This window comes from Trichoderma ghanense, assembly GCF_004382785.1.
Source record: "Trichoderma ghanense strain CCMA-1212 chromosome Unknown scaffold_12, whole genome shotgun sequence".
In the NCBI taxonomy this organism is placed as follows: Eukaryota; Fungi; Ascomycota; class Sordariomycetes; order Hypocreales; family Hypocreaceae; genus Trichoderma; species Trichoderma ghanense.
In genome coordinates, this window is record NW_027395675.1 from 612,190 (window position 1) to 635,514 (window position 23,325).

Below are 23,325 nucleotides of genomic sequence, written 5' to 3' on the forward strand. Positions count from 1 at the left end.
AATCGCCAACACAGAGTCTCATTCATCCCAGAAGCAATCGCATCGCGGACCTTTCGGGAACGGATCTGCCTCGATTCGTTGAACAGGAGGCTCGGCGTTAACATAATGGCCGAGATGCGGGGGAGAGAGTTCGAACCCCCACACGTGGGCAACACTAAACAAACGCCATGATCCGTCGTTGTGGAGGGTTCATAAACAACAGCAGATTCTAGGCCCATCAGCAGATGGCACCTCGAGACCTGGAGGAATTGGATGATACAGGATGATGATGTGCGGAATCATGTGTGGAAGGGCGAGGAAGATTCGATGGGAGAGGGAGGAAGTTGTCTGTAGCTGCACCTCGACGCACTACAACGCTGTGAGCGGGAAGTGTCTTCTTTGCTGTGTTGTAGATGCGCATCTGATCGTCTTCGCTTGCGCGTGGGCAAGCAGCGAAGCTGAGCCAGAAGGAAACGGGCAAAAATAGAGTCGCCATCAGAATGTCTCGACATTGTGTATCAAGCGCGTCGTTTTGATCTGTACCTTTGCTGGGCATTAAGAACACTTGTAGAAAGACAGGCGACAATCATTGACATGACAGAGTCAGGTACTTGTGGCCCACGGCCCGTCAGCCACAGCACCGGCTCACGGGCCAGATCAGACCATCTCCGCTTAGTCGCTGCGCCGCCTCGATCGGCTTTTGTCCCGCTTGGCAGATTGTGGGATTGCGGCTCGTCGAATCGAGGTCGCTGACTCGGAAACGATACATCGCATACATGGTGCCTTGCGTGAGAGAGATCCGGACGCTCAACGTCCGTTTGAGCGGCGAAATCGCCTTGCCAAGGGTAAAACGAGGGCGCGAAAATTGGTAAAAATAGAAGAGAAACGAAAGACAAGACGAAACATGAAAAGGGGGGCAAAACCCAGAGAACGGAGAGAGCAAGATAGACCGAAAGTGGAGGGTGATGAAGCAAGGGGAAAGGCGGAACAATTCTCCGTTGGTTCTTGCTTCTCGGTCTTGCTCTTGGCCTCGTCCCTGTCGCAATCCCGAGGACAGCGAGCGAAACCGCCGAAGCCAAGGGACCCTGAAAAAGAACAGGTTGGAGGCTGACAGGACGTCTGGTTCTCATCTCTCACGCACTGGAATGCCGACGAGCTGCCCAGTCAATCACCTGGCGGGGGGCACGAAGCATCGAGATTCAACCCACGATTCGGATCCTGGTCTCCCTCTTGGCGTTACACCCGACCTGTCTTTGCCCTCATCCGAGTCGCTGCGCTGCAATCGCCCGTGTCTCTGATCATCTGGAGAACGCTTGAGAAAGAGCCGAGAACAGCCTGACCGAGGAAGGGCTAAAAGAGATAGGAAGTGAAAGCAGCCGAGAGGACATTGGGAAGAGAAAGGAGAAGGACGAAGCTCTTTGCATGTCATAACCCATCCGGTCTTTTGCTGTTTTGAGACGAAAAATCACCGCCGTCATCTTCTGGCTTCCATCCTGCCCCTTTTGTTCCAGCCTTCAGCGCTTGCTCAACGCTACATTTGCTGCAGCGCAAAGAGGCCGACCTGGCGACTCTCGACCTTCGACTTCCCGTATCTCGACTCTCGACTCTTGCCTCTCTTTGGCCTGTGCGTGGCGAAAGGGAGAACGACGCAGCTCCGAGACAGGTGCATTGCATTGTCCCAGTCGCCGCCGACGTCTCTGTGTGACCGTCGTCTGCGACATCTTGTCTCTCTTGTCCCCTTTTTCTCCTGCTCCACCCCTCGCTGTCTGACGACGGCCGGCTCGCCTCTTCCTCATCATTCATCGCGCGGCGCATCCAGCTTTTTGCGACGCACGACTCGGCGCCTCGCCAACCTCGATGCTCTTGCGCCTTTGTTGTTGGGACGAAATCGCTTGACGACACCTCGCCTGCCGAGCCCGCCTGTTGTCGCCGTCCGTGTCCGACCTCAATCGCTGCAGCCCCCGACCGGCGACCTGCAATCTGCACGCTACTGGAGCCCGAGGCTCACTCTGTCAATTTGACCAAAACGCCCATCCACACACCCGTCATCCGTCTGCCGACTCGATAGGGCTGGGGTGCCGAATCTCGACGAATCTGCGGCTGAGCGAAGCGGCGCGAGCCGTCGAACCGTCATTCTCCGGGGCCGCTGCATCGCTCACTGGCTACATACGAACGAGAAATCTCGCTCCATCAGACCGTCTGGTGTGGAAGTAGGGGGAGTGCACGCTCTTGATTAAAAGAAAAGCTTCGTCGCTCTACTTCCTTCTCTGTCGATCTGCCTTCCCTAGTCTTCACCGCATCTCTCGGCTTCGCTTCAGGCCTTTTTGATCCTTTTTCGCCCTTTTTCTTTTCCTTTTCCCCCATCTTTCCCGCCTCGCTACAGAATTCGGCCGCGCCGGCGCTCAGCTTTAATGTCCGATACGATGCAGCTGCAGGGGCATATGCCCCATCATCGCCGGTTAGGCGCAAACATGGCCGTCAAGGCCAGGGGCAATTCGTGCACCGAGTGTCGACGTCGCAAGCAAAAGGTTAGTAGAAACAGCGAGCTGCTGCTTCGTACGTACGGCTCCCCGGACTGCTGTTTGGAGGGGCTGCTTTTCGCATACCCCGGGAGCGCCAGTAGCCAGATATATGTCATTGTCCGAACCCCCTGGCGGTTGGAGATGGCAGGGGCGGCCATCTTCCGAGCAGATGCCGGGGGATCTCGTCATCGGCCAGTGCATACGAGTAGCAGAGAAAGCGGCAACTGTACAGAAATGACGAACGACGAAATGGAAGGGCGGAAGGACGAAGCATAGCGCTACTCCAAGGAACAGCGATCGCTGACTCGAGCTTCGCTTGTAGTGCGACCAAGGCCGACCGTGTAGCAACTGTGTCCGTCGATTCCCGCAACCGACGTGCGAATACAACGCGAAGCGAAACACCAAGAGGTCAGTATTAGTTCCATCGCTTCCCACAGCATCGCAACCCTAAACGAGAGCCAAGAGACCCTCAACTTGGCTGGCACTATCCCCACGTCGCTCCCACTCACATGCCCACCTGTCGTCTCTTTTGGGGGGCCAGACAGGACAGGGACTTCGGAGAAAGCTTGTGGGGAGTGGACATACTACGGCTTCAGCTCCCCCACAAGGCCGGACTCCCAAGCCACTGCCCCTGTCTGCTGTCTGCAGCTTTGCGGCAGATGCTGTGCTCTCCTCCAATCAGATGATACTGTACTCAGACGGTGACCCCCAAAAAAGAGAGAAGAAAGGAGGGGAGAGAGGCAGAAGAAAGAGAAAGCAGAAGACTGAGGCAAAAAGAAAGAGAGAGAGACGACTTATACTTGTTGCCGCTGCCTCTCACAACACACTGACGCACGCACGTCTATTGCATACAATCGATAGTACCTGATAAGCTGACATGATCGCCAAACTCATCACAGGGCCACGACTGCCGGATCCCCTGGCAGCAGCTCCAAGAATGTCAAGGTCGTGCTCGAAGGCGCTTACGCCCACCTCAACCTGTCCGACATCCAGGATGCCATTCTCCAGGTCGAGGGTGTCGTCGCTGCCAGCGGCATGGCGGACCGGCCCTCGGCTACACCGGTCGTTGCTCGAGGCGAGATGATCTCTCTGGCTCAGACAGACGACCAGGATGCCTCTTCACACAGCTCATCCGAGCCCTTCCGCGTCGTAGTCACCGACGAAACGGGCACCCTCAAGCCCAAGTCCGTCTTCGCCATGCTGCGCCTAATCCTGCAGGCCCGCCTCAAGGTCACCAATCGCATCGTCAATGACGAATGGAGCATCGACGGCCCTCAACTCATGCGCGCCTTGCAACAGGCTGCTCAACCGCCTGCCATGTTAGGAGGCCTGGACGATCAACTGCGGAACCTGCCCATGGAGCCAACCAGGTTAAATATCGAACTGGTCCGAATACGTATGTGACAAGTCCTTGTCCCCCCTCTTCCATCCCCAGTTCTTCCTTCCTCTATCCCTATTGCCGTAGGTCTTTGTGCACACATGCACGTGTCCATGTAGACGGATCACCATCTTTGATCCGCCGTTCGGGTGGTGCAAGGACTCCGATGAGTGCTAGTGCCCTCCCGAAGCATGCTGCACCCTTAAAATGCATGGAGGGAATTGCCCGGCGTGGAGTCGAACAAATCTAAAGGGGAGGGGAACAAAGATGGATGACAAGTCGTGGGTACTGACATGAATATCTCTCTTTAGATCTCCAGCTCTTGTCTCGGTTCAAGGCCTCGATAGACGGGAATCCCGATCCTGAGAGCCGATTCATGAAACACTGGGTTCCGCTATCCATCAAGGACCCGCTACTGCTCCAGATCGTGCTCTATACGGCCGTATGTTTCCTAAAGGAGACGGGCCGAGTGCCCAAGATGCTCGTCTGGGCCTACAAGGGCGTGGTTCACCGCATGCTCAACGAGCACCTTAGCTCTACCAGGACGCAGACAGGCGATGCCGCCATCATGGGAGCTGCCCAGATGGTCATGGACTCGTGGTACTGGGGCACCACCGAAGAGCTACGCGCCCACATGGCGGGCCTCAAGACCATGATTCGGATGAGGGGCGGTCTTCAGGACCTGGGGATGGGCGGTTTCTTGGCCAAGACGGTGCTCATGTAAGTGCTTTCTGCTATTATTCTGCCTGCAGCAGCATCACCACCCTATCCCCGTGTTTCCCGCCTCCCACCCTTTGGTTTTGGAACGGTTAGCCTGCCTTAGTGATGGTGCTTGTATAGACCAACATGCAGTGTCATTATGTCTAGATACTGTCCCATTTCCATTGCTACGCAGCCATCGAGCTCGCCTCTTTGGTTTTAGTGTGCTAACCATTCAAATTCCGTCTAGTCACGACATTGCAATCGCCATTGCTCATGACATTGAGCCTGATATATACGGACAACCCGAGTTTGATTTTCGTGATGATTTCATGGTACCCTATCAGACCTCCTTTAATTCCCCCTTTCTATCTGGGTGGCCACGCTTTGTTGACCCAGGATCAGCGTTGAAGCTTCATCGAAGCTCCGCCCAGATCCTGGATGATGTAAGATTCGTGATTCAGACGGTGCAATCTCTGCCTTCCTCTCCAACCGAGCAGGACCTGCAGAACGTGACGGAGGCGGCTCTATGGGCGCTCAACAGGCTGGACCGGATGCCGGAGAATATCCCATTGTATGAGGAAGACGAGGCGTCGGGGCGGCCAGCTGATGAAGGTGACGACTGCATGTGGGAGACGACGGGATACGAGGGGGCGGGGACTTCCCCAGCAAGCAGCTCCGACTACGATTCGCCGGCGAGTCACGATGCCCCGTCTTCTAGTAACGGTTCGCCACCTGCCCCAGCGGACGAAACCGTCAGTGCCCGGCTGGCCAGGACGAAGAACGATGCCATGTACCGCTGCATCCGCGTGACGGCTTCGGTCTACTACCGTGCCATTGTGGCCCGAGTACCCACTACAGAGATTTTATCAGAGGCTGATTTCTTGAAACTATGGGAGCTGGTGTGGGAGGTGACGGTACCATTCTGGAAGACGGCAGTAGGCGTATTCGTCTGGGTCATGGCCGCGGCCGTGCCAAGCTGCCACAACTCGCCCCCTGCACGGTTCATCAAGACCCTGTCCGTGGTCGGCTGGATGACGATTGGGTTGGAGAACTGGCACGTCGCCATCAACGCGGCGAATGCGGCCCTGGGGCTGCAGCGCTGGCTCCGTGGTGGGTATTACCAGCAGGGCGGCATGATGTACGACAAGGGGCCGCTGGGGGGAGAGGTTGTGGTGGAGAAGCATGGGTTCATTCTGCGGGAAGCAAATATCCCACAGGTGGTTGCCAATGTGCGGTGCAACGACGACCACGAGCTGATTGAATGATTGAGCCGCCATTGCTTTTTTTTTTTTTTTTTGGCTGGGTCTATTGGCGATGTGGAAATCTGGCATGTCATGGCACAGTCATACAACGGTCGGGATATACTCTGAGAGGTGGAATACTATGGCTGAGAGTGCTCTCAAACAGAGCAGTATCAGGCCTGATATACATACGCCGCGGGAGACTTGCAGAGGAACTGAGGAGGCCCTTTAATATTCTTGCCCTTGCGACTCCTTGCTCTAAAATACCCAAGTCGGCACACAGCATGCCATGATTGGATGCGACTTCTACGAGGCCTGGACGAATACTACAATAGGTCATCGATGATTTGGCCAGAGTCTGTGCAAAGGCTGGGCGTCTCGAAGCAGGGGAGGGATGTGGTGCAGCACGGCACGGAGCGGGCCGGCTCGCAGGGGTAGACAAGATTGGAGTGACGTCTGGTCATTGTCATTTTGGAAGCGCTGATTTTTTTTTTTTTTTTTTTTTGATTTTTNTTTTTTGGAATTTCTTTTTGTTACCCTTTGGGTTCTGGTATGGAAGGAGGACGTGTTTTGGATACCCTCGTCAAGATTTGCATATGCGGATTATAAAGGCATATGCAGCTCGTGGTTACCGGTGGAGCAGAAGGTAAAAGAGAAGAGATTTGACGAATCAAATGGGTGTTATAGCTGCTGTTGCTGGATTCACTCAATCTATGTTGATAGTCTAATCAAGAGATTTCGACCGTCGAGTACCTAAGCCTGCTGCTACCTTAGTTGTCTCGATTGCTCGTTACTTCTTGGAATCTACCCTACATGATTCACACAGGACGAGATTCTTCCGTCAAGTTGGGCCTGATTGTGCGAAATATCCTCATAGAAATTTAGATTGATCAGTCATCATCATTTGATCAACTATATGGAGTGATTCGACCCAAATTCATTCCGCCAAAGCATCATTCTACACGCCAGACCACCAATACGTCTCTTCCACGGTAAACTTGTCCCTCAGTGCAGCCCCCTCCTTCGCAACGCTGCTGTCGCTGACAATCACCTCATACTCGCCCTTTTCAACGCACCACTGATCCCGCTCTTCATCGAAATAAGCAGCCACGTACTTCTCCTGCTCCTCAATCGTCACAGTCTTGGTCTCGCCAGGCTGCAGCTCGACCTTTGCAAAGCCCTTGAGCTCCTTGACGGGGCGGTTGATCTTGGCCGCTTGGAGCGGCTTGATATAGAGCTGGGCGACCTGTGCGCCAGGGACGGAGCCTGTGTTCTTCACGGAGAGGGACACGCTCAGCTTGCCGGCCTCGTGCGACACGGCGAGATCGGAGAAGGCAAAGGTGGTGTAGGACAGGCCGTGGCCAAAGGGGAAGTTGACGTCCTTGTCGGCGAACTCGTAGTACCGGTACCCAACGTAGACGTCCTCGCCGTACAGCGTGCGGCCGGCCTCGGTGCGGAAGTTGAGAAACGCGGGGTTGTCCTGCAGGCGCTTGGGGAAGCTGAGGGACAGCTTGCCCGAGGGGTTGTAGTCGCCGAAGACGACGTCGGCGATGGAGTTGCCCGTCTCGTTGCCGCCGTACCAGGCCTGGACGACGGCGGGCGTGGCGTCCAGCCAGGGCATCTCCTCGGGGGTGCCCGTCTGCATGACGACGACGGTGTTGGGGTTGGCGGCGGCCACCTCGGCGATGAGCTGGTCCAGCACGCCGGGGAGCTTCATGCTCGCGCGGTCGGCGCCCTCGGTCTCCCAGTCGGCGTTGAGCCCCGCGCAGATGACGACCTGGTCGTGCTTCTTGGCGAGGGCGACGGACTTTTTGATCTCGGCCTGGTCGTCGATGACCTTGCAGCCGCCGACGCGGAGGGAGCCGTGGCCGGGGACGATGGTGTCGCCCTTGAGGGTGTAGGTGGGCGCGGAGCCGAACTCGATCTTGAACGTGTACGTCTTGCCCTTGACGAGGTTGACGCGGCCCGTCTCCTCGCGGGTGGCGGAGCCGAAGAAGGCGTCGCCGGGGACCTGCTTGGTGGCGTTGTCGACGACGAGCTGGTTGTCTACGTACGCCTTTGCCGTGCCGCAGACGACGAGGCCCAGCTCGTACGTGCAGTCCTCGTCGGCGGTGTACGTGCCCTCCAGGTCGGCGTACCACGTGTCCGCCGCCTGCGGGTGGTAGTAGTCCACTAGGTGCATGTCCGTCTTGGTGAAGAGCAGCTCGTCAATGTGCTGGCGGTTGGGGGTGCCCGGGGGCTGGTTGAAGACCCTCCAGCGCATGCCCGGAGCGCCGCCGTCGGGCGTCAAGCACTGCTCTCCGAGAATAGGGAGGAAGCGGTGAGTGTAGGCGCCGACGGTGTATGACGGCGGCGTCGCCAGCTGCTTGCTCAGGCCGTCGAAGGGGGTCACTGCGTAGTAGGCCCTGAGCGCAGCAGAGCCTCCGCCGTGATACGTGGCCTGCTTGGCGTTGGGGCCGAGGATCAGAGTCTTCTTGCTCTTGCTCAGGGGCAGGACGTTGTTGTCGTTCTTGAGCAGCACGATGCCTTCGTTGCCAATCTTTCGGAGGAGAGCCGCCGTCTCGGGGGTGTTGTTGACTGTCGTCTCGGGGCCGTTCTCCTTCACTCCGGAAGCGGCGCACTTCTTGACAAACTGCAGAACCTCCCTAGCCCTCTGGTCGATGACGTGGACAAAGGGCTTTCCGTTGGAGACGTTGAACTTGAGCGTTTCTCCTCGGAAGCGCGGGGGTCCGGGCATCTCGAGATTGAGGCCCGCCACGACGGCAGCTGTTGTGCTGTACGTTCCGTACCAGTCGCTCATAATCAGGCCGTCCCAACCCCATTCCTTCCGAAGCATCTCGTCGAGATATTTCGGGTTTTCGCTGCACGACACGCCATTGATGCCATTGTACGCCGTCATGAACGCACCCGGCTGGGAGTCTCGCACGGCAAGCTGGAACGGGAGCGCGTAGATCTCACGGAGAGCCCGCTCCGTAACGATGCTCTGCACCGTCATACGCTTGTCCTCCTGGTCATTGCACAGAAAGTGCTTGATCGTGGCCTGCACTCCGGTGCTCTGAATACCGCGGATGAGAGCCGCAGCTCCCAAGCCCGCCAGAAACGGATCCTCGCCAATCGACTCGAAACCACGTCCACCGAGAGGGGAGCGTTGCATGTTGATCGTCGGGCCGAGGATCACATGCGCACTCTTGGCGATGGCCTCCTTGCCCATCATCTTACCTGCCTCTTCGAGCAGCGTCTGGTTGAACGTGGAACCGAGCGACGTGCCGCAAGGGAAGCAGGCTGCAGGGACGCCGTTGAAGAACTTGGTGCCTCTTACGCCGTTGGGGCCGTCTGTGAAGCGGAGAGAGGGGACTCCATGCTTGGGGAGAGCCTTCGTGTGCCAGAAGTCGATGCCTTGTTCACTAAGTCAGCGCTTGGTTATAAACGGCCTGAATATAGGTCATTGCTATGTAGGTACCTATCAAGGCATAGCATAAATGACAATCATTGATGTCGTAAGTCATAACACTCACCAGCCAGCAGATCGACTTTCTCGGCCAGGGTGAGCTTTTTCAAGACGGCTTCAACATCGATATCCGCCATGTTGGAGACGTAGGTCGAGTGACTTGGAAGCGTCGGGTGAATACGTAGGTTTCCAAGTGAGGGGAATCCTTGTGGACAAAACAATGTTCTGCTCTATATGACAACGCGGATGGTCGAGCAGAATACCATGAGGTCAAGACCACTGCAGGGTAGGCACCAGAGCAACGAAAGCGATACAAAGAAACGGAGTTCAATGAACACCAAATCACTGGGAGAGCTAGACAGGAGGGAGAGGGTGATGAAGAGGCCAGCGGCAGACAGACATCGCACACAGGAACAGAACAAGCAGCTTATATAGCCGTCGGTCACACAGAATGGATGCGTGGGCTCTCCATCTTTGCCAAGAGTAATCGTGAGAACTCCGGAAGAAAACGTACAGCAAATAAGCAGAGAGAGCAGCGCCTCTCCTCGCTCAACGGACTTACTCTCTCCCCTCGGCAGCCATTGTCGCGAGCCAAGCAGGTGCAGGATTCTCCGAAAGCTGGTAGGAATCAATCACGAGGAACAAACCGTCTCCAGATTGGACGAGTTTCCCCGCGATCATCCCCGCCATCAGATGCAGGCTAAGGAGATTCAGCCGTGCTTTATCCGGCGATAAACCGATGTTCCAGAGTTCTGCCGCGATTAAGGCTGAATTCTGGCCAATCGGTGCTTGCTGTCAGTCAATTACCCCGCCAAAAGAATCGGAGAGATTTGGGGTCCAACTCCACCCAAGCTCAGTCGGCCTTGTTGGCCTCGGTGAGTTACGAGCGACACTCCCCGACGGCCCCCCGAAGACGCTCGAGATCATGTGGGCGGTTTTCATTATCAATGCTTGGATCAGAGCAGTTCGGTTCCGTCCCGGGACGGGTAAACGCCGTATCGAACGTCGAGCACGGACGGATATCGTCGACGATGCCTGCTCCACACTCAGCTTCGGATGAAGGACGATCCTGGGGGAGCCGAGACTCCGGCTTTCGGGACGCTTTTGCATGTTTCCACCCCGGGAGCCGGTGGGATCTCGCCGCGATGGGGAATGTGGACGACGATAGTGTTGCACTTGGTGGAGTTGGTGAAGCTGATACGTGGATATGGCACGGCCGTTGACGCCGTCCCTCTCTGTCGACCGTTGAGATGCTGACTCCCGGTCATCTACAGCGGCTTTCCGCGAGCACACAGACTGCTCCCCGCTGCCAGCCTCCTCATCATCTCAACTTGACACCTACCCTACGAGGATTCACGATCACTACGTACTGATAACGGCGTGGGCATGACGACTAAGTCCGGTGGTGGTGATTCCAATGTCACCAACATGCATCTCCGTTGGTAACAAGCTGCGGCATAGCCGGGTACTAATACTTCGTCCGTCGCACAGCAGCGATGCTCGTACACTCGGTATCCAGGGTCCTTCAGGTCTTGCTCGATGCTTCGGCAGCTCTGGATTCTTCTCGACCCAGTTCGCCTGTGCCACGCCTGTACGACGCTTACGGGAACCATACAGGTGTCTGGTCTCTACGCTGTCAGATGGCTTTGGATTAGCACATCACCCTGGCTTGCCAAGACTGCTTGCAACCATCAAGCACTGGTGGCACAAAATTTCCATGGCAGCTGCGCTTCAGCGACAAGTTTCGACCTGGGCCAGCATCCTGACCTTGTCTCGTATGCACGGGTACTCCTCCTCTCCTCAGTCGACGTTGGCGATGATTCGTGCTCGGTGGTTACTTGTGCAATGCGTGTCTGCTTGGGAGCGCGTCATGGCACATAGCCTGGATATCCGCCAAGATGACCCCCCTGCCTACGTGTCTGACTCAACGTTTCCCAGCACCTCGCCATAAGCTCTAGGAAAGATACTCTGGTATCTTATCACGAAGATTTCCAGCTCCACGCTTTGTCAGTCCAGAAGCACGGGTTACCTGGGGTTCTCGGGCAGCCTGCATGGCTAGCGGGAGTATCGTCGACGGTAGAGCAGGGGCTTGCGGGAGGATGCCGGTAAGGCTGGTCGATGTGTGGTCTTATGTGTGATCCTGGGGATCCCGCCAAAGTCTCCCTTCGCCTCCTCCTTGGGGACCAGTCTGTCAGGGGTAATCAATCCATGGCCCAAGTTGACCACTCGTTAAGGCCTCTCGCTGTCGTTCCTGTGCGGCTGAACGGCAATACCATTGGCGTTTCGGCAGGGGAATTCCTGAGCGCCACGGCCGTCTGCTGCTCTTTGGGGCAATCGTTACGACCAAAAGGTGGTGTTTGCTTGGACATCGTCAAACCTCGTTCTGCGATTATTGCACGTTGCTGATGCTGGAGCAGAGCAGAGCAGAGCAGCGAAGAGGGCAAGGCAGGGCAGGGCGTCCGGACCTTGTGTGAGGCTTCTGCTGACTTATCGTACCATCCGCTTCCTTGGACATCAAGGGTTGTCATCCTCCATTACTCGTCCTACGATTTGCATGGGGCGGCACTGATCCGGGACCCGGACTCTGAGATGAGATCTAATCCACTGCTGGTGCCGAAGAAGGGATCATTGGGACCTGCCCTATCTGCACGGCCAATGAGCCGGCGTTGTTAGCATAACATGATGGTATCGCGAGCGACTGGGCGACTCAACATCAACACTCACCAGCTAGAAGCGCATCGCCTCACTGCCTCATGCAGTGACTCTTTGGTCCTGTCGCTTCGGCCCTTTCGACGGCTACAGAAGAAAAACACATGCATTCTGGGCTAATCCCATCCTCGGCAACAACGTGTGTTGTCCTCGTCATAGGCAAGGATATCGAGACAACTCAGTCAATGTGGCATAAATGCAAACACTTGAGACAATGGCGTTAGAAGCACTGTAGCCACAGCGGAGTGTCGACGTCTCGTTCCCACCTTCTTCGCGTCTTATGGCGATTCTGGCTTTGTTGCCGCAAGATGCGGAGAACCTGGTCTTCTCACGTCCCTTGTTCGCATACAGTGCTTCGTACGGAGCACTCCCTAGTCCATACGTGCACGCCTCAACTGCACCTTGACGGCGTCAATATTTGCTGGCCCGGGATGAAGTAACTGATGATGAGAAACGCATGCATCGGTTGGATAACGCGGCGCGAAGCCGGGCGGTTCGAACCCGGGCAGTTGAGACGCCTCCTCCTCCAGGCAGAAGCGTAAAAGGCGCCAGCCACAGATGGATGCGACTAGGTGCGTCGTTTGAGGCTGGCTCTATCTGGGAGTGAGGTGGTATCGTGTGGAGACCACCACCTAGTGATGCTACCCAATGTCTCAAGCTCCCTTGACACCTTGCATCACCGGTGCTATCGCCTTGTTATGAGGCCCTATTACCGGATTGGCGCCGGAGCGTTTGTGAGAAGTTACAGTATCAAATCATAGGCGCGATTCCCGCCCCGGACCGTCCTGGGCTAGCCGGCGTTGATCGACAACAAGAGCCCCTGAACCGCCTGGCACTAGAAAGTCTAGGTTCTGATGGCTTCATCCCACCGTCTGGTTGACCACGATAGCCTGCAGAGACGGACGGACGGAGAGGGGACGACGACGACGAGACAACGGCACTAGAAGAGCCCGATGTTACACACTTGGCAGAAGCCCCCTTTCTCCATTGGATCGTCGAACCTACCCATCCCTTGTTGGCCCTCAAGTGCCGACGCATCACGCCGTTCCTCAGAAGCCTCACAGTATATTTACACAGTACAAAAGTGTCAAAGACATGCAGATTGATAACGCAAGGGAAGCCTGTATTGCTAGCTGAGGCCGGGTCAGGATGCAACGCCTGACTCGCCCCGATTTCAGGTTCCCAAGGGACAAGGACAGCCACTGCTCCCCCATACATGCGAAGCAGCTCGCAGAGACACTTGAGCATTGGACTATTTGTCTTCTTGGCCCCCCTCCCTTCTTTCATAACGGTGGTTTGGGGGTGCGTGTACGAAGAAATGCTTGGAGGAGCCTCACGATGCGGCTTTTAGTGGACTTGCCAACCTCATGTTGATTGCAAGTGCGATACGGCCGCTTCGTATGGAGCAACGCATGAGAGGGAGGGGCTTCCTGGAGGTTGGCGACCGACATGGCTGGGTACTCTGTGTTCTGGATGCAGGTGCCCCGGTACGCAGTTGAGTGGTCTGCTTTTCTCGCTGATGAGCATCCGCAACATGCAGGCTAAGGCGCTTGTACGGAGTTGGTGAGTGGGGTTCTGATGGAGTCGCATCACTTCAGCTCTCAGCCGTCTCTGAACCAGGCTGGAGGCTGGTCAGAGCCTTTTCCATTACTACAGTACATACCATCTGTATTTCGCATTGGAGCGGCGGAGATCTGCGAATGGCTGGTGCTCGTTGCTGTTTCTTTGCCACAGCCTTATCGATATCCCCTTTCTCCCGCCGCCCTCTGTCGCTTCTTTATCTCTCAAGGCACAAGCATGTATTATGCATTGCTCTATGTCATCATCCACACCAGACCTGCGCCAGAGCTAACAGGGTTCCCTCGTGGAGATTTCTTCAGCAAGGGGGGGGACGTCCAACGCTTGTCCGAGTACCACTAGTGCCGTTCCGTCGGTCTGTAGGTACTATGGGGCATTTCGTACCCATACAAGACGCCAGACGTTGGCTCAGCGTGAGGTTATCACACCCCTCCCCCCTGTCTCGTGTGGGGCCGGAGTGACAGCAAAAAGAAGGAAAAAGAAAGCTTCGATTGGCCTTCTAGCGCGCTTCTCCCGCCCTTCCCCCTTGGTCCGCCACCGAAACGGCTCGGTCAACCTCGGCCAATTTCTTCACGCTTGATACTCGCTATTTCGCTGGCCCGCTACTATTTACCCACCGCATGATGGACGGCTGTCCAACCAGCACCTGGAACGACTGTGTGGGCGCTGCTATTTTCAGCCCTTTTAGACGGGGCTTGAGGAGGCTTGAAGGGAACTCGAGGGCGTGTCAACTGCGCTGTTGCTGGGTCCCGGGTTGCTGCATGCCGAAGCGGGAGCTCTCTGGACAAGGTGTCCTGGTGCTTTACTTCTGGGCCAGGGCTTGTGCCTTGGGAGGGCATTGTCAGCCAGAAGGAAAAGACGGCGAGATGAAAAGGAGAGAAAGCAGAGGTACGAAGACTTTCACTGATTGAATTGCCTACGCCCCCTCCATCCGGGGAGTAACCAGACGTTCAACACTGATCCGTACTGCCTCTTCGTCCTGTCTTACACAAACTTTTCGGCAGCTCCATACCGCCGTTATTACGTCTATTGTTCTCTTCACTGCTTTTTGCCTCTTTGGGAGATTGCTAACAAAGCTTGTTCAATAGCGTGCTGACCGCTTTCATCCTCGCTTCTATTCCATACACCACCAGGAGTGACATAGGAAAGGTTTGTCGAGAAGCAGTTAATTCACCACCATGAACTTGGGAAAACCCCCTTGCTGCACTTCAATACACCGCAGCCTGCGGAATCAGTTCAGTTGCCTGTGTAGAATTTACACAGAGTCGGACTCGATTCGGCATTGACACCAGGCGCCCTTGCCCTGGCTCAAAGGCTACTCTGCAAACGTCCATCGTTCCGTGCCTGATGATCCCGCTGCATCGGCATCGCCTCTGGGATATTGCATCGCTTGGTCCGTTTTGCGTTGACGAACAACGGCTTGCATAAACGACAAAGATTAGCCTCGACTGACAGCTGGCTTCTACAACATGACACTATCTGCCTTTGGGGGCGTCATCCTGCCTAGGAAGCTTGGCAAAGGCTCGTCAAAGGCTGGTCTGTGAAGTCGGTTATTTCTCATCGGTCTCGAACCCTCGTTGCCTCCTGTTGATGAAGCTGGCTTTGATCGAGCTACTGGAATATCTTATCTTATTAGGCAAGGTGTCCTCACAATTTCTCCGTCCATCTCGATGAGGGCAACTTGGGTAGCAGCGGCGCTGATTCTATATGGAGCAGATCAGGGACCCGCTCGAAACCGGAATACTCCCCCTACGGCCGCTCCCCTGGCCGCTTTCAAGTGGCCGCGCCGTTTTACTTGCCATCATCCTGGTGCCAATCGGTTATTCCTGCACTAAGTGACGATTCTGTTCCTCCCAGGGGTTAGAGTCTCGACCTGATAATCTCGGGGAACTCTGTAGGGTTCATAGGCGCGCCGCCTGACATGATGCCCGAGCGGCCTTGGCTTGAATACCCCAGACACGAGAGCATTGACCGCTTTGAGACTACTGATTGAGCTGGTTAAGGCCGACCGCAGTGCGGCCGATGGGCGAGCAGGGCGGAGGCCGTGAATCATTGAACCAAAGCAGCTCGGATCGGGGCAGCCGCTGGTTAGCATAAGGGCAATCCTACTGCGTTTCTGCGCCCACCTACTGCATGGTTACGAGGATTATTTCCGAAGCAATGGCCGCCGAGGAGACGGGGCCCAGTCTTCATCCTTGTTTCTTCCAGTTGAGTGAATCCAGGAACCGATATCAGGGCGGCTAGCGTTTCCTACAGAGCGGCGTCGTCTCCTTACATCCCCGTCATCATCGGTCCAACATTATTCCCTTTGGCGGCGATCTTTTCCCGCCTGAATGACCACAAATCACGCGTTTCCCTGCCTATACGGTGCGGCGTTTCTGAGCAGTGAGACGATGATCGTGATGCGTGGCTCGCCTCTTTGAGACAATATCACTTTTCCTGCCCCCCCGAACAGCTCGAAACCATCTCCGCCTTTTGCCTTTGCCTTCCCTTGCCCGTCTGCAAGACTACCTGCAGTAGTCGTCCGGGAAAAAGGTCCGGCTCCATCTATTTGGGGGGGATCGCCCCAGACCACATGCCGCAGTGGCTAATGCATGGTGATAGCAGCTCGCCTAGGCGTCGACGGAAGCTTTTCCGCTGGCATTCAGCTATACCGCTGACGTGCGGTCTCAGGTTGTCCAGCATGTGCGCCCTTTCCACGTCTCAGTTGAAGCCACAGAGGATGAAAGAGGAAACACGATAGTCACCCAGTCTGTTCGCTTTGTTATTTGAAAAAAAAAAAAAAAAAAATGGAGATCGTACGGGATCTTCTACGGGCAACTCGTATGGCATCAATAGTTGCTGCAACTCCTCGCTGATACACCCCCTCTCAACGCCCCCCTCTTGTCTCCTGTTAACAACTCCACTTTCTCCCTCTTCCAAGACTATCCCTCACTTAACATAGTATCCCTACGGTATGTCCTCGTGTACACATAGTACATACTTCCCATACAGACACATACACGTGTATGCAAGCATGCCTGTCGCGTACCCAAAGCCCCCNATTCTTCCACCCCCAAATTGCAAGGAGGCCAATGCCAAGAACCGAAACCTGCCTTGGCGAGGACGTGCCCCGTTGACCTCTTTTTTGCTTTCCCACAAGTGAGGCTGAAGCTGAACAGAGCTCCAAACCCACAACTAATCAAATCGAACACTCACCTGCGCCTCTCTTGGCTCTACATACGCGCACTTCCTTGATTTTGACAGCTCAGCAATTCTGGTTTCCCCCCTCAATAGCCCATGACACTAAGACCCTGATCTGCAATGTTCTCCATCCAATACGCTCTTCTTCCCACCGACTTCCACTGTCCAACTCGCGAAACCCACCCTCTCCCGGTCTTGCGAGACTTTGAGAATCATGGGCATTGCCATCCTGCCCCCCCTGTTTGACTCTGTACTTCGGTGTGGTCAAGATAAGCATTTCCCACGCCCCAACTACCAACAAAGCCAAGGACTTGGCCTACATGGCACAAGTATAGCTGGGATCAAATGAAAGTCGTCTTCCCACCCTCGCCTCCACTCTTTCCCCCTCCTGTCGAAACTAAAAATGACGCGCCAAAAATGCAAGCCTGAGTGGAAACGGCATGGACTGCGCACCATTATAGCCTCCAGACGAGTTCCGCGCTTGAAGCCCCCTAATCGAGCTACGACTACTCACCTTGTCCACGACCTTCTTGAGCAGTTCACGGTTACTGGAATGAACAAGCTAGAAAACCCCCCCCCACAAAGTGCTAGTCCAAGCCTATAGTCTTGCTTCTAGCCGGTCCAGCTCTACAGAATCGAGACAACGAATAGCTTCCGAATAGCTTGCTTTTTTTTTTTCCTTGTCCTGCTTCTCTATCGGTTCAGTCTACAACTTGGGACTAGGTGCTACTGAAAAGAGTGCAAGGGAACCGGCATCTTGGGTCTTGTCTTCCGGTCCATCACGCCAAGTGGCAAGCTCTGGCGCGGATCGAGCTAGACGGAGACATGGATCGTGTATTTCCGAGGAGCAGTAGCTGGTTTTGGCCTGGGCAGATGAGGAGACGATGGGCTGGCATGAGAGGCGGTGGATGCAATAACACACAAGTTGCGTACTAGTAGTTAATCCATGAGATCTGCGGCTTTCAGCCGCAGTCCCCCAGGTTTTCGACGTTTCACGAGAGCTTGATAATAGCCACCCAGATGAATTTAAATTTGGCTAAAAGGTTCGTGTTGAGATGTGTCTAATTTTCATAAGTCTCGTAGTTCCTCTAAAGGCAGGAAGATGGTCTATATATCCGTACAAAAGCAAAGTCTATAAAACAGATACATCAAAAAACAAAACCCCCCAAAAAAACCCAAGAAAAGCAGATGTAATAGGCAGGTTTCGTGAAAAACAACCATTGACCAGGAGGTGATATTTTATACAGCACATGAAGATGCAACGCAAATGGCAAAGACAAAACAAAACAAGAAAAATACCAGCAGTATATCCGTCTAACAGTTCTGTCCGCTCGCCGGCCGAGTAAAACCTCCCTCGTGGTATCTCCCAAGACATAACCGAAAGAACGAGTAGAAAATAATATAAGCGAAAACACATAATAGAATCAACAAGCACGACAAACCATAAAAAAGATAACAGCGTTCCATCCTGGGCCGCCAGATTCAATGAATTCCGCTGATGCATCGTCTTATTGTCCTTCCGTTGCTGTTTGTGCGCCCAAGGTTGAAATGCATGTGCGAGACCCAAAACGCCGATGGAATGTTTCAAAATGTTGGTATTCCAGGCCAGAACCCGAGCACCCCTTCCGTAATTCGTAGAGCAGACATCGCGGTTGTCGATTGCCCTGCTTGTTGCCTCTCATCGCCCACCGCCGCTCCAGCATGCTTCAGCCCTTGCTGAACTGGCTGCGTTGATACAGGCCAAACCAGCTCATCATGCTCGACTTTCCCTCTTTTTCATTGATGCCACGTAGAAGAAAACAGCTCCACCAGGCCCTGTTGGTCCTGTCCAACGCAACCCTGCTTCGTGGCTGTTCGGTGCGACAAAATGCTGGATTTTGCTCTGCGTGCCCACTGCTGCGATGCAGTTGACAGCCGAGGCTCGATCGCCATTTGTCCAATATTTCTTCCCCCGTTCCCAGGTTCACGCTGATAGGCCGCTGCTTTGAAGATGGTACCTTTGGTAAGCATGCAGACAGGCAACGGGAGTCGCTGCGGATCTGCATTGGCCGTCCAGTACAGGTCTGTCTGTTGGGGAGTCTGGTGTGGCCCATGTTTCATGGGTTTCGGTCGTGTCAATATTCAAATTTCGGATGCGTCGGTGCTTATTCATCGAGGAATGCCAGGGTTGGCGTGGCTATCAGCCATCTCTGGAGGGTAGTATAACGAATATGCGGCATTCCACTGCGGATTGCGCTGTTGCAGCGGTGTGTGAGGCGAGCCGCTGTGCGCAGCGTGAGGCGACGGTTGCTGCTGGTGCTGCTGGGCATACGCGTGAAGCGGCGGCGGCGGCGGCGGTGGCGGCTGTTGTTGCTGGTGCTGGTGCTGGTGCTGGTGCTGCGGGTGCGGGTGTGGTGGGTGCTGATGTTGGTGCTGGTGTTGATGTTGATGCTGGTGCTGGTGCTGGTGCTGGTGTTGAGGCTGCGGCTGGTGTTGCTGCATATATGTTGGTGGCAGATTATGCAGAGTTGAGGTGTTGAGTCTGAGCCCACCTGGACGACGAGAAGTAGCTCAAGTCAGCCCATGTCGTCTCTACGTGCGGCAAAAAGGGGGAGGAGAAGTGCATACTGTTGTGGTCGATCTCGTCATAGTCCTGCTTGATGTCCTTGAGAGTGGCCGGCATCATGGCGGGAGGGACACTGGTGGGAATGTAGGCCGCATTGTACTCTTCACCGTGTGCGGGAGACGAGGGGCTGGGGATGTTGCCGAGGACGGGGTTCGGGGCGACGGACGGCTGCCACGGTTCGCCGCCGGCGCTCGTCATGTGGCCATACGACTGCTGTGCGTAATCGTTGATTTGGTTGAAGTCACTCGAGGGTAGAGGCGACACCCTCGGGCTCGGCACAGCACCGCTGCCCGAGCTGAGATTGTCGTCGTAGACTGATGGACCTGGGGTTAGCGGTCCAAAGTAGAGGTCATGAGCGTTGTTGGTCATGGTACATGGCGTACCTGCGGAATTCGAGGAGTAGGACGAGTCCGTGGCGGTGTAGCCCATGTGTTCTCGAAGCCGGGCAATCTCCTGCTCGAGGAACTTATTCCGTCGCAGAAGCTCCTGGACCTTTCTATCACGGCTCTGGACGCCTTTGAGTTCGGCAAGCTCACGCTCCAGACGCTCAATGTGCTCCTTGGTCCTGGCCCTGATGGCTCTCTGAGCCTCACGATCGTTGGCTCGCTTGCGTGCCAGTTGTGAGGGCGTCAGGGTCGAAACACTTCTGGTGCCTATGTGGATTGAAGAGTTAGCAGGTGGTCCTAATGGAAAGAGTAGGGCAAAAGAGAACGAGAAGCATCCACGCCGTCACTGCCGGGACAGTGAAGACGATGGATTGTTCACCATGTCGATTGCATAAGTGGGATAATTCAACTCACCCTTTCGCTTGGAAGGCTTTGTGGGCTCTCCGGATGATGATCGCGGCATGTTGCACTCGATCTTGTGTAAGAGGGACATGCAAAGCTCGGTGGCAGGCCGCAGTCAAAGCAGCTTGGTTGCGAAGAGGGCAGAAAAGCCGTAAAAGGCCGTGAAATCAGTCAAGTGGGGGAGCCTCCGTAATAAATAGGGTATCAATTCCTTCTTCGCCCCAGGAGGCCAGCAGAGAGTTGATGAGGCAGCTCGTCGTGGGTCGCGCTACGGAAAAAAGAGACGGGGGTCCCGCTTCGTTTTCGTTGACGGTGGTTGATTGACTCAGGCGTCAACAAAATAGAAACACCAGAGAGATGATAAGGCTGTAGATGCGCGAGATGCCCTGGCTGAGTCGAGTCAAACGCGGAGGTTGCCACGCCAGAAAAGGCAATTGCAACAAGGGGCGAGTTGAGGCAGTGAGAAGGGCCTCGACAGCGTCTGTGGACAAGGCTTGAGAGGCTGATTCTGAGGCAATGAGCCAAGTCAGAAGCAGTAGACAAGAGGTTGTGCTTCAAACTAGACTCAATAAATGATCGAGAAGGTGGTTTTGTTTCTTTGGAGTGGACAGGAAAAGAATTGATCTGATGCCGCAAGGTACCGAGATGAATAAATACTAGACTATTATACCAGCACACACCACTTGAACAGCCTTCAGCGGGCAAAAGTTGGTGTGGACCCTCCGTCTTCCGTAGTACAAACAACAGGGACCACGGGCTTTACCACAGAGACGTACTGGGTGGAGACGGGTGTGTGTGCAGACAAGGCACCAACCAGCCCATGAGGTTGGAGGCGACCAGGGGGCGCTCGAGGGGGGCGTGGGCATATCTGAGTGCGTCCAAGCGGACGACCGGGTCTTGAGAGAGCCTGCAGACTCTGCAACACAACGCGTGCTGTGGCGTGGCGTACATAATCAACTAGCTCTGGCAGACTGTACTGGCGGCACTGGCATGGTACCAGTATAGTAGAGCTGGCGACGAGGCGGCAAGGTGAGAGCGTGCCGAGATGGTGCTGACCGGTACTGTGCTGTCGTGGTTTCGGCAGGGCCCAGTCTGCGGGGTGAAGGGTTTGAGACGAATCGACGCCATTGCAGGTTGGTATGTACAGTACAGTATGCAGAACGAGAGCCCAGAGGCGTCGAGCTGCTTCGGACCGCTTTGCCTTAGTGTCAGAAGCCGAGAGAAACGCGTGCATGTAATGGCACGTACACCATGTAAACGCCGCCGCTGGGGATGCAAGCAAGCAAGAAAAGACGAGCCGTAGGCGCTGGGGAGGCGTTGGGCTGACTAGGGAGTGGAAGCCAGGCAGGGTTGAGTATCTGTAGCCGCAGGAGGGAGTCGAGCCAGGACATCGACTGCCGATGCATACGTCCAACAGCACAACGTAGAATCGAGCACACAGCTCATGACATATCGGCCGGCCGGCCGTACTGTTGCCTCTTCAGCCCCTATGTGAGTGAAGTACGCAGCATCAGCTACTGGTGTCTCCAGCGCGGCAAGGGGAGGAGGCCGGCGGAGGGAGACCGGAGACAGAGAGGGGCCTGCAGGCCGATCTTGTCGTTGTGACACTATCATCTCGCGGGCGTTGGCGCTCGCCGGCCAGACAACGGCTCTCCATCCTGACGGCCCTCGCTGACAAGACGGCAGTCGCCTGCTAGGTTGCTTCAGGCATAGTCGAACCGTTCGGCGTTGGCTCGTCTCAATCTCGACGTCTGCTACCACGATCGTACTGTACCGTAGCGCCAACTTGCGTCCTTGGAAGAAACTTGTCGCAACAGATCCGTACGGTGCAAGCACGCACAGTACCTGTCTTTCGCAGGTGGACTGGATATCGCGATCTGGCCTTGGAGGGGCTGCTGCAGCCCAGTCAGCAGCTTCCTCAGCCCCTGGTCCAAAGAGAAGAAGGGGCGAGAGATTCGTCGTGGGTCGGGTCGATGATGGAACGCCTATTTGACGGCTATCCCCCCTGCTACCTGGTTAGTTTGTGTCCCATAGACAGACAGACGGCCAAGAGAGAGAGGACCCATTTGACAGCCTTCCAGAACGCTGACCGATACGAAGAGCTGGGCAACTCGCCTTGGAATGAGAGAAGAGCAGATTCGACGGGCATACTAATTCCTAATAGGACGCAAGTGAGCGTGCCTTGAGGTACACAGTCCACTGTTCGTAATACTCGATTCCGACGTGCGTCAAAATGAATCGGCGATGTGCTCTTCGTCGCTCTCCGAATCTGTTTCGCTGTGTTGGTCTCGACCAGGATGGCTGTCTCATCTTCTGCCTCCGCTTGTGCCTCCGCTCCCGCCTTCGTCTCTCCCTCACCTCGTCTGTATGGCATGGCCTCTGCCGCTCAGCTCTCGTCCGCGGCGGCCTTGGTGACTTCGAGCAGCCAGGCACCTGATGTGGATCGCCAGACGCCGACAAGTTCCTCTTGCAGGCCGCAGATGCCGACAGTGTGCTCTAGGAGGCCGCAGATGCGGCTAGAGCAGCGGTGGTGTGCGCCCCGCCGGCCGTCGCCGTGCTGGTGTACTGCTACAAATTGGTCGACGGAGCCGACCACGGTCCAGCTCGAAAGGGGCCGGAGGGTGTTCTCCAGCTGGTGAACTAAAGCCTGGGTCGAAGTCTAGAAGAATTTGGCGTTGTCGACGGATCAAATGGATGCATGGATTGCGAATGCTTCCATGGAAGGTGCAGGGTACTGCTGAAGCAAACAGCATTCAACTCAACAGCCCAACCCAGTATCTACAGTGGCCTTTAGCGGTGGTGGTGCGCTGCAGGTTTAGTGCCTTTAGCGCAGAGCCCTCCGCTATCTGATGCGGGCAGCCACTAACTGCGCCATGTGCATACTAGAGGGCCACTGACCGCCTGCGCTAGCCCCAGCAAGCGAATACGCGGACACGAAAATGTCCAGGGCGAGGAGGACAGTGTTGGAAGATATTTGGGCGACTTTCAACAAAGGAACAACGCTTCAAGTCGCGATGCATCACAGTAAGTGCGTTCATCCATACAGTATCTAGCATCTACTAGTAATATCTCCAGCAACTCGGGTAAGATGGGCAGGAACAGAATACGGTAGTCCGGACAAGAAACTCCAGCTTTTCCAGTGTACTCCGTACATCCAAGGGAGACGTCATTCGCAGCGATGATGTAATTCGC

General features: G+C 55.4%; 5 protein-coding genes across 5 annotated transcripts; 1 reads left to right on the forward strand and 4 right to left on the reverse strand.

The window, feature by feature from the left end:
- Positions 1–1,404: 1,404 nt before the first annotated feature.
- On the reverse strand, positions 1,405–2,113 carry CCMA1212_008597 (uncharacterized protein; the record flags this gene model as incomplete). Its single annotated transcript, XM_073705720.1, has 2 exons — positions 1,405–1,853; positions 2,074–2,113. 2 exons carry the CDS (start codon positions 2,111–2,113, stop codon positions 1,405–1,407), a joined length of 489 nt encoding a protein of 162 aa, XP_073555778.1.
- A 249-nt stretch (positions 2,114–2,362) lies between these two features.
- CCMA1212_008598 (uncharacterized protein) lies at positions 2,363–5,846 on the forward strand (the record flags this gene model as incomplete). Its single annotated transcript, XM_073705721.1, has 5 exons — positions 2,363–2,507; positions 2,824–2,909; positions 3,401–3,897; positions 4,191–4,599; positions 4,829–5,846. The coding sequence occupies exons 1-5, from the start codon at positions 2,391–2,393 to the stop codon at positions 5,844–5,846; spliced, it is 2,127 nt and encodes a 708-aa protein (XP_073555775.1). The 5' UTR covers positions 2,363–2,390.
- A 934-nt stretch (positions 5,847–6,780) lies between these two features.
- CCMA1212_008599 (putative beta-glucosidase I) lies at positions 6,781–9,429 on the reverse strand (the record flags this gene model as incomplete). The annotated part of the gene is made up of 2 exons (XM_073705722.1): positions 9,338–9,429; positions 6,781–9,218 (listed from the first exon to the last, which is right to left on the reverse strand). The coding sequence occupies exons 1-2, from the start codon at positions 9,405–9,407 to the stop codon at positions 6,781–6,783; spliced, it is 2,508 nt and encodes an 835-aa protein (XP_073555776.1). The 5' UTR covers positions 9,408–9,429.
- A 9,455-nt stretch (positions 9,430–18,884) lies between these two features.
- Positions 18,885–20,224, reverse strand: CCMA1212_008600 (uncharacterized protein; the record flags this gene model as incomplete). Its single annotated transcript, XM_073705723.1, has 3 exons — positions 18,885–19,271; positions 19,316–19,998; positions 20,146–20,224. 3 exons carry the CDS (start codon positions 20,222–20,224, stop codon positions 18,885–18,887), a joined length of 1,149 nt encoding a protein of 382 aa, XP_073555807.1.
- Positions 20,225–21,459: 1,235 nt separating this feature from the next.
- On the reverse strand, positions 21,460–22,507 carry CCMA1212_008601 (uncharacterized protein; the record flags this gene model as incomplete). The annotated part of the gene is made up of 2 exons (XM_073705724.1): positions 21,460–22,138; positions 22,224–22,507. 2 exons carry the CDS (start codon positions 22,505–22,507, stop codon positions 21,460–21,462), a joined length of 963 nt encoding a protein of 320 aa, XP_073555894.1.
- Positions 22,508–23,325: the final 818 nt, after the last annotated feature.